The sequence below is a fragment of the Octopus bimaculoides genome, chromosome 3 (assembly GCF_001194135.2).
Source record: "Octopus bimaculoides isolate UCB-OBI-ISO-001 chromosome 3, ASM119413v2, whole genome shotgun sequence".
In the NCBI taxonomy this organism is placed as follows: domain Eukaryota; kingdom Metazoa; phylum Mollusca; class Cephalopoda; order Octopoda; family Octopodidae; genus Octopus; species Octopus bimaculoides.
Genome location: NC_068983.1, coordinates 33,106,346 through 33,116,770, shown reverse-complemented (window position 1 = coordinate 33,116,770; position 10,425 = coordinate 33,106,346). Strand labels below are relative to the sequence as shown.

At 37.7% G+C, this 10,425-nt stretch overlaps 1 protein-coding gene across 2 annotated transcripts in view; it reads left to right on the top strand.

Moving 5' to 3' along the window:
* The window catches only part of LOC106875090 (WW domain-binding protein 1), a 22,035-nt gene extending 14,872 nt beyond the window's left edge, over positions 1–7,163 (top strand). The window contains exons 4-5 of one of the 2 annotated variants that reach the window (XM_014923066.2): positions 3,201–3,421; positions 6,900–7,163. In XM_014923066.2, the coding sequence (XP_014778552.1) occupies positions 3,201–3,421; positions 6,900–6,923 (245 nt within the window). In that variant the 3' untranslated portion in view covers positions 6,924–7,163. Of the gene's footprint in view, positions 1–3,200; positions 3,422–6,896 lie in introns of both variants that reach the window. The other variant, XM_014923065.2, reaches the window with a different exon arrangement.
* Positions 7,164–10,425: the final 3,262 nt, after the last annotated feature.

Below are 10,425 nucleotides of genomic sequence, written 5' to 3'. Positions count from 1 at the left end.
GGTGTCTTATGATCATATTGTCTCAGGCTTTACAAGAAAAAAACAGCCCTGTATTTCTCAAGGCTGATGAGCACCGTTCATCTGATTGTGAACTGTGCCATCTTGAATTGCTTGGTGATGGCCCTCATTTATGGAAATGTCATTGATAACATCCTCTTCTAACTGGGCAAGCATTGTCATCCTGACAGTGTTTGGCAGCTGAGAAAATTCTCTCATCTTGGCTCTGAATGGAATATCCTTATAAAAGACCCCTGTTCTTTCCTGACCCTGAATATACAACCATTCATGTTCAAGAAGCCAGTTATCTCCAAGTCACAGTAGTTGTTGGCACTGTTTCCCTTATATCATGTATCAGATTGGAATTTGCCATGTCGATGCTGCCAGTATATCTGAAAGAGAAACGAGCAAGTTAGAATTTGATGCATTTCATGTAAATACTGTTAAATCATCTCCCAGTTATAATCTACTAAAGTTTTATGTGAAAATATTTGGTGCACCCTGTATATCTTTCCACCTGCTGTTACACGAGAGTATATAAAGTTGATTGATAGACTTGGGTGTCTTAAATTGAACTGTAACTGAGTCAAGAAGCCATAAAAGCAAAGCTTACCTAACATGCATTGAACATAAAACTAACATTTGCATGTTGATTAATTATTCAAAATATCAAAAGTCTCTCAGAAATGTCAAATTATGCTATCATATTCTCTTACCAAATTCACATTATCTATTGTGAATACAAAGATATATCAGTTAAAAATCAGATTTGGTAACTCTAAAATGGACACTACTTTTCAATTTAAAGGAACATGGTAATATTATTCTCGGGATAAATTTATGCATGGCATATCAATATATGCACTTGAAGTGACATTAGATTAAAATAATGATGGATGTTTGTGCCTTTAGTTATCCCTCCTCTTCTGTACAACATCTTAAACCTGCTATATTTTGTCACTAACACTTCATATCAGCTATCATTCTCTATGCCCTTTCATAACTACCATTGATGACCCCACCCTCACTATCATTATTGCATCATTCACTATTGCTGCACTTATGTACCTCTGACCGCTATCTGTGTCATTGTACATCACTTTGCACATCATCCCCATCTTCTTGAGCTACTTCTTTCTCACCTAAACCCCTCCGTACCAATATTTCCTATCAACTACACCTCTATCTTTGTTCATTACTCTACTTCACTGCCAACCATCTGTTACTCTCCTCTCACACTCTTATGGAATTACCCACCCTCTCTTTACTTCCCTCTGTATTCCTTCCCTTCTTTCTGTTTTCTTTTTATACAAACCTTTTTGTACCTTTATAGTTTGCTCTGGTCTCTCATCACCATCATCTCTATTTTCTTTCCTGCTTTTCCAACCCAACCTAATTTAATACAAGGTAACTCTTTATTTCTTCTATAGCAAGACACCTGTACTTGACCTTTTGTCATACTTTAGCTTATCAGAAAGTCATTACCTCCTCATGAGACTAGGAAATGCTTTGAATCTCTTCATGTACCGACTTGATTGCATACGGTATCAGTCCTTATCCTTTTTCAGCTGGAGTAGCCTTGTATCTCCTTCAGAGCAAAACTTGTTTTTTTTCCCTTCTCAGCACCTGATACAAAGCTACCAATCTCAGTACTACACCCCAACTCAGTTAAGTGGTTTCATCCTGCAAGGTATTTGCTAACCTCACTAGTACCAGTACCACAATAAAAGCACCAAATACACTCTTGTGAAGTGGTCGACATTGGGAAAGGCATCCAGCCATAGAATTCATACCAGAGACATTGCAGCTCAAGTCTAGCTTGTTGGATAATGTTGAACTGTCCAACACATGCCAGCATGTAACAAGACCCTGAATGATGATAATGTACAAGTCTTCAATGTGTCTATCATGCTAAACACACACACACGCACACACACACACACACACACACACGGCGAGCTGTCAGAAACATTAGCACACCGGGCGAAATGCTTAGCGGTATTTCGTCTGCCGCTACGGCCTTAGTTCAAATTCCGCCGAGGTCGACTTTGCCTTTCATCCTTTCGGGGTCGATTAAATAAGTACCAGTTACGCTCTGGGGTCGATATAATTGACTTAATCTGTTTGTCCCCTCTGTGTGTAGCCCCTTGTGGGTAGTAAAGAAATAACACACACACTTTTTCTTTTCACTGGTTGATTGCTGTGACCTGAAGTTTATTGTTTGAGTGTAATTGAACATGAGAAAATAAAGATTTTAAATTCTTTATCTCTAAAAAGACTAATATAGATTTGCAATTGCTAGCATTGTTTTGAAATAAGGAACTTTGTTCTAAAGGGTCACACTGATATATTTAATCTCTTTATCTTGTACTTAGTCAAGGATGTACTTATATAACTTTCTCTTGTTTTGTGAAGGAGTGTGGCCTAGTGGTTAATTTGTTGCATTGAGTTCTTGGGCAGAAAACTTCATTTCGCATTACTCCAGTCCATGCAGTTGTAAATGAGTAACTCTGTGACTGACTGGTGTCCTGTTGTGATCTTATATACCATGGTAACTGGCCATTTGAATTCTGCAGCTTGAGACAGTAATGTCCAGGGTTACTTTGTGACTCTGACAGGACCGAAGATCTTACTTTCCTGTCAGCTTGTATTTCAAGATTATAAATGAACTTAATTCATTATTAGGCTTTTAAAGAAGAGGCACTGAAATCTGATGGACCTTGTTTCTCTCGTGGAATTGTTTCACTGATAATAAATAGAAATATTTTATAAATAATTTCTTTAAATTAATGCCAAATTTTGATTATACTGGAGCTTGGTACAACCCTGCTGCTTGCTAGGTCCAGTTAAACTGTCTAACCCATACCAACATGAAAAACTAATGATAAATGATGACTATGGGCATATGGCGTAGTGGTTAAGAGCGCGGGCTACTAACCCCAAGGTTCCGAGTTCGATTCACGGCAGCGACCTGATTAATAATAATAATAATGACTATAATATTACATCAATAATTGCTGCTGCATTTAGTCTGCTATATATTACTTCAGTATTTCATATTTTTATTGTTTATTTCCAGCTCATTTTTGATTGATCAAACTTTTGATATGTAAAATACATGTAGGTTAATATTATTCAATGTTTTCTTTCATGTTAAATATAAATGTAATTTATCTATTGTTTTTTTTTGTTTATATTTTCAGGGTTTTGGTTTGTATGGTCCTTAATATTTCTTGGAATAATTTCTTGTTCCTATCTCTGCTACAAAAGAAAATATAGAAATAATCAAATTATTCGTGCTACCCGGGTTTATGGACCGCCACCAAATCAACCTGGTGCATATGTAGTCGGACCTTACCAAGGCTACAATGTCCCTGTACAACCACTTACAACAAATCCTGTTGCTCCTCCTCCTTATAAAATGGTAAGATTTACATATTTCTGTATTTTCTGATTAGACATACTGACAAAGTGATTAAGGTGTTGTTGATGTGTAACTGTTAAATCTTTCCAGACAGTGAACATGTGACCTAATGAATTCCACCTGTGATCATTCTGTTTTTCTCAGGTCTCTTGGATCACATTATCTTACATATCCTTTCATCTTAAGACATAAAGGATACAAACAGAGGGAGATTTTGCTTCTGCTTTTAGCAGGTCATTTTAAGTCAAAGGGAGAGCCTCTAAGCTGGTAGGTAGGATACCATGGGTTCACAGTCCGTCTCTTACACAGTATTTTGTTGTTTGTGTGGTTAAACATCTCAACTTTCAATGGACAACTCCCATCTGGTTTGAGCAGGTGTTGAATATTGATATATTCTCGGAACTGTATGTACATATTTCTCTCTAACAGTGATATGATTAGTGGTTTCTGGTATTAAGTTCAGTTTCTCCCAATGAAAATGTTACCTGCAGTACACTGGTATCTTATCAACTGAAAGATTTTTATCATTTATTTTTTTTATCTGTGTGTAAACTACACTTTTAAATTAAACACATTGCATTCAAACCCGGTCAAGGAGTATGTTACAATTAGTATTTGGACAGTGAAAGATAATGTGAGAAAAAGATCATTGAAATATATCGGAAAACATAGCATTATGAAAGTTTATGATTAATGGTCCAACCCAATTTTAGTCTTTACTTTGTTAGGAGGAAGATATCAAAATACTGGTTGAATACTTAGAGCAAACTGTGTTATTGCATCAATTTGGAAAAGTGGTTTTGATTCTTGCCTATATTTCAAAAAATTGTTTTTCATATGTTGTAGGCATTTGTAGCTGCTCTTAACTTGGTTGCTCAGCCTTTGAGATGTAGTAGCAAAAATCTTCCTTAAAGCACCCCCTAAAAAAAAAAAATTTAATGCTGGTTAAATTGTTTGTGGATACTCTGTATCTCAGAAGCAAATTGCAAAGACAAGATGGACATAGTTAGAGAGCTTGTTTGATAAGAACTGGGTCTGAACAATTATATTCCATTGCCGCTGGACTGGCTCCCATGCAGGTGGAATTTAAAAAATCACCTTTTGAGCGAGGCTGTTGCCAGGACCGTGTGACTGGCCCTCGTGCTGGTGGCATGTAAAAGTACCCACTACACTCTCGGAGTGGTTGGGCGTTAGGAAGGGCATCCAGCTGTAGAAACTCTGCCAGATCAGATTGGAGCCTGGTGCAGCCTTCTGGCTTGCCAGTCCTCAGTCAAATCGTCCAACCCATGCTAGCATGGAAAGCGAAGGTTAAACGATGATGATTCAATTCTAGATTAATCTTCTGAAGATTAACATATTTTTATAACTTTCGAGACGACAACAATATCTTCATTTAGTGAGCATTGAGTAAGTTTGCAAGTAACAGTTAGAAATTACTGCTGTAATGGAAGAGCAATGTATTTGTGACAAAATTGCAGATATTATATAATTGAAACACTGTTTCAATGACCATGATATGCAACAGGCCATCTTATAGATAGTTTAATCCCCAAGATATGGGGGTTCAGTTCATGTTTGTAGGTCAAGTGCTTGTTAGAGGCTCCTTCAGTGGAGGTAATAAGCAGCTTGAATACGGAGAAAAATATCATTGTAGTAACATTTAGATTTTAGAATGGCATGTGGTTGAAGTGAGTGAATGACTGTTTGCCTGCGAGTCAGATGACTGTTTTGTTTTGAATGTGTGTATATTGGGATGAAATGAGATTATTTACTGCAGATGACTGGACACTCAACTTGATTTGGTGACTAGTACTTTTTTGGCAGTGGAGGCAAGTGCATGAGAACATGCAGAAATATATGAATAAAGAGAGTGACAGGTTGAGAGAAACATTTTTATTTATTAATTGAACATCATTGACATAGACTTTCCTTCTCCTCACACACATTAAGAGAAATATGCTCACAAAGAGAGGAGGAGGCAGGAACGAACAAGAGAAACAAAAATGTCTGATGCCAAATAAGTCAGTGTTGAATCAATAACACTAAATAAGTAAAATGAGTATTAAATACAGAGGTCCCTAATGACTAACCCTAACCCTATAGGACCTCTGTATTTAAGTAATACCCCAAAATAGCTGTGCTAAGATGAACCCATGAGGAGCAGTAACCAAGTGTTTGAGCAGTACATCAATGTAAAGAGAACTTGTTTCTGGTATAAGGTTTATATCTTCTTTCCACATTGGTCATGTTGGGGCACTACTATCAAGGGTTCAGTTAAGAACTCCAGGTACTTATTTTAGTCTGGTACTTAGTTATCAGTTTGTTGATTCCCTTTACAGGACATGAACACTAAGTTTTAATTCTTTAGCATTCAGAATATTCTGTCAAGCATAATGCTTATTGAAATTGGTTGACTTAATTGTGCATTATCTCATTGCTTCTAAATTTCAATGATGTGATAGTATATCTTAGACATTTTATGGTAGGTATGAGAGGCCAAATTTGGTCGGTTGGAATGTAGAACATGTGCAATATTTGGGCCTGAAATTGCCAGTTTGGATGCTAAAGGGTTAAACAAGTTAAAACAAATGCACAAGGACCCAGATAGTTGAAAGTATTCTTCAAGGCTGGAGCAGAACTTGACCAAGAAACCATGCAGTCAGATTGAGTTAACTTGTTACCATGAAGCGAACTTTTGACACCTTGTGTGTTTCTAATACATTATAGGAGGGGCATGTGTTTGACTGTCATGAAAGCATTTTAGACTGATGATCTTAGTGCAGCTAATGCCCATCCTGAAATGAGGAAAGGATATGATATGAGTGGGGGTCTGACAACCATACTTAACTCACTTTAAAAAATTCTGTCGTAGTCATTTACTTTAATGCTAAGTACCTAACAGAGATGTATTCAATGTATATGATGAAAGTTAAACAGAAAAAGAAATTCTATAGAAATATATTCTCCAATAAATCATTTGCAGTCAACTTGCAGATACAAGGGCCACTAGTTGAACACTCTATATGCTGGATGTTAACAGGCTTATGAGTTCATAAAGAGAGAATGTGTGCCATTTTAGGGCCTTCTCTCAATGGCATTATTGCACACTATCTGTCCTCATTCCTCACTGAGGTAAGACCTCACATGCTAGATCAACTGGTTACTAGACTTGACTCAATATTCTCCTAGCTTTGCTCATTGTCTCCTTTTAACCAAATCCTGTGGCTTGCCTTTTCCACTGTAGCCTGGGTATCATTCATGATAGTATTTGCTTTACATTGAGTAACAACCTAGCAACAACCGTCACCTCATACTGATTCAAATGTATGCGAGATCAATTTAATGGAGAAAAATTTGGGGTTAAGTTTTTGGGTCAAATATTTATGACTTTGGGAATTAAGGTTACATTGCAAAGATATTACATGTGTATTTATCTGCATTTCTTTTCTACTTTCATTTTTTTATCATATTTCAGCAGGCACCACCCTATACTCCAAATTAAAGAATATTAAGAGAACTGCAATGAATATAATTATATTTCAATTAATTTATTTATGCTGTTTTTGTGATTATGTATTTTTGTACCTTATAAAAACTTATGAAAACTCTGATTTGTAACTGTTTACAGAGTGCTTTTAATGAAGAAAAAAGTGTTAATAAATAAAAATAAAGGAATTAAAAAAAAAACCAATTGCAAAGAATTCAATGACTATTTTATATAAAATAAAATTCAAAATTTAAACACGTTGTTTCTGTTCTTTTTTACTTTATTTATAAAATAAAAATTGCCAAGATTATGAACAGTTGTTGCCATACTTGAGAAACGTGATGTGATATGAATATTTAGTTCGTCATCATTAGTTTAATGCTGGCAAATCCACTTACAAGGATTTGGTTGATCTGGGGCACTAGTGGAAGAAACTTGCTCATGAGAAGTTTCTTCACATGGGAAACTGAACTTGAAAATTGTGGTATGGAAGTGAATTTCTCAGTCACACAGACATACTTAGACTATTAATTTTACAGCCAGTCTTCACATTCCATTTTTCTTCTTCATTGAATATTTTATTAACGAACATTGCTACTATAGGTGCAAGGCCTGAAATTGTGCAGGAGGGGGCTAGTCTATTACATCGACCTCAGTGTTTCACTGGTACTTAATTTATCAACCCCCAAAAGGATGAAAGGCAAAGTCAACCTCGCTGGAACTTGAACTCAGAATATAAAGACAGACGAAATACCGCTAAGCATTTTGCCCAGCATGCTTATGATTCTGTCAGCTCACTGCCTATATTTTATTAATGTGCTGATGAAAGGCTCTCAGCTGGTCGTGTTAACTGGGTGTCCTGCTCGACTTACCATTTCGTCTATCAGTGATTTGCATGTTATTAAATTCAATATCAGCCAAGTAACCATCCCTCTTCCAGATAAAGCAATAGAGAACTTGTTGCATCATTTTGTATGATGTTCCACCAAAATATTGGGTGGTCTCTGAATGATTTGTATAGCGCCGAAGTCAACTCTAATCAAGCTTTTTATCAAAGGTGTTTCAGCTTGCATTGTTAATTTTGTTTCTAACTTGCTAAGCTGGAATAAGGGGACGTTTCCATAGCCCTTTGATGCATCCCTGAGAAAACTTCTGTTTAAACTGTTGCAGAAAATACATAAAAACAGAAGATTCAAGAACACTGACCTTCTGGAGAGGAACTACTGAGTATTGTATTGTTGCTAGTGTGGGGAGGACAACAGGAATGAAGTGTGGTGGAGATAAGACAGCTGTTGTGTCTGAGCAGAGAAGGAGGAGACGGTATGAGACCAGACAACTCCAAGGGATAGAGGTCATTATAGTAGCATCAGAGGAGACGGCATTTCTATGGGGAAACATATTTTCCAATGCTTTTCTTATAATAGTCGGGTAAGGTGGTGAGCTGGCAGATTCATTAGTATACTGGACAGAATGCTTAACAGTGTTTTGTTTGTCTCTATGTTCTACCAAGATCAGGGTCAATGAAATAAATACCAATTGACCACTGGGATTGATGTAATCAATTAATCATCTCCCTTAAAAAATTTCAGGCCTTGTACCTATAGCAGAAAGGATTACTGTGATAATAGAGTATTGGTTCCTAACATATGTACTGAGGTTTCATAGCAGTAATAGTGGGGATGTGTGGACTAAATTCAGAATTTCATGACCTAACAATATCATCATCGTTTAATGTCTGCTTTCCATGCTGGCATGGGTTGGACAGTTTGAATGAGGACTGGCAAGCCAGATGGCTGCACCAGGCTCCAATCTGATCTGGCAGAGTTTCTACAGCTGGATGCCATTCCTAATGCCAACCACTCTGAGAGTGTAGTGGGTACTTTTACGTGCACTGGCATGAGGGCCAGTCAGACGGTACTGGTGACAGCCAAGCATAAATGGTGTTTTTTTATATGCCACCTGCACAGGAGCAAGTCCATTGGCACTGGCAACAACCTTGCTCGAATGTTTTTTCACGTGCCACCAGCACAAGTGCCAGTAAGGCAACGCTGGTAACATCGAATGATGCTTTTTATGTGCCACCAGCACAGGAGCCAGTCAGTAGCCCTGGCAAAGATCACACTCGGATGGTGCTTTTAACGTTCCACTGGTACGGGTGCCAGTCAGACAGTACTGTCATTAGCCACATCAGCGATTTTGATTGTGATTTCATTTGCCTCAATAGGTCTTCGCAAGCAACGCATAAGTAGGCTGGTTACACTGCTGGCATAGGCCACGGGTTATGGTTTCACTTGGCTTGCCAGGTCTTCTCAAGCACAGCATATCTCCAAAGGTCTTGGTCACTAGTCATTGCCTCGGTTAGGCCCAATGTTCGAAGGTCTTGCCTCACCACCTCATTCCAGGTCTTCCTGGGTCTACCTCTTCCACAGATTCCCTCAACTGCTAGGGTGTGGCACTTTTTCACACAGCTGTCCTCATCCATTCGCACCACATGTCCATACTGGCACAGTCGTCTCTCTTGCACACCACATTTGATGCTTCTTAGGTCCAACTTTGTGTTTGTATGTGTATATTGTATATATTGCATTTTAAACTCTCTCTCTGTATTTTATATATTGTATTTCAGCATGTGTGTACATATTGTATATTGTGTTTTTAAATTGTATATATTGTATGTCAGTCTTATTTTAAATTTTACTCAGTTTTATCTCTGTATAAAAGAGAATAGAGACATTTGGGTAGGTTTGTTAAGGAGAGTGAGAGATGGCTAGAGACGGGGATAGAGGTGAATGTAATGAATGGCAAATGAGGATGGAGGGATGGTTGATGGTGACTATCATCTTTTGATGGGGTGACAGTGAAGGAAACAGGAGTGAGTCAGGGAGGAGGTGGTGGTACGTTTCAGTACAAGAAAGATGGGTTGAAGAGGAGTAATAACAACCATAGACATATGAGGGCTACAGAGATGATGTAGAGAGTGAGAAAAAGTAGAAGGGGAGACACAGTGGAGGTCAGAAGTACATAGGAGTGATGAACAAAGGTGGGGTGGGGTGGATCTGTTGATGGCAGAGAGAAGAGTTGAGAATGATAGAAGTTATGAGAGTATATTAAGGGTGAGGTGTGGCAGTCATAAGATAAGCTCTGGAGAAAGGAGTGTTCAGTAGATTTTCGTGTGAGAAGGAATTGATAAAAGAAAGCACTAACGTGGGTGAAATATGTGCAGTTCTGCTGTTATAATTACAGCAGCTGAGTAACTAATGCCATAATTAGAGGAAGGGTAGATGTTAGGAAGATAAGATTTGGGAAGGCTTGACAAAGATAGAATGGGTGTAGAGGAATGACATGAACAACTTAGCATATAAGATCTTATTTTTGTTGAGACAGACGAGTATTCTTCAGCAAATTGTTAATCATCTCAGTCTTTGGTGAAGCTAAACATCCTGAGTTTGGTCAACGTTACTTCAATTTTTGTCTTCCTGGGTTTCCCTCTTCCAAGGGTTCTATCCATGTTTGGTGA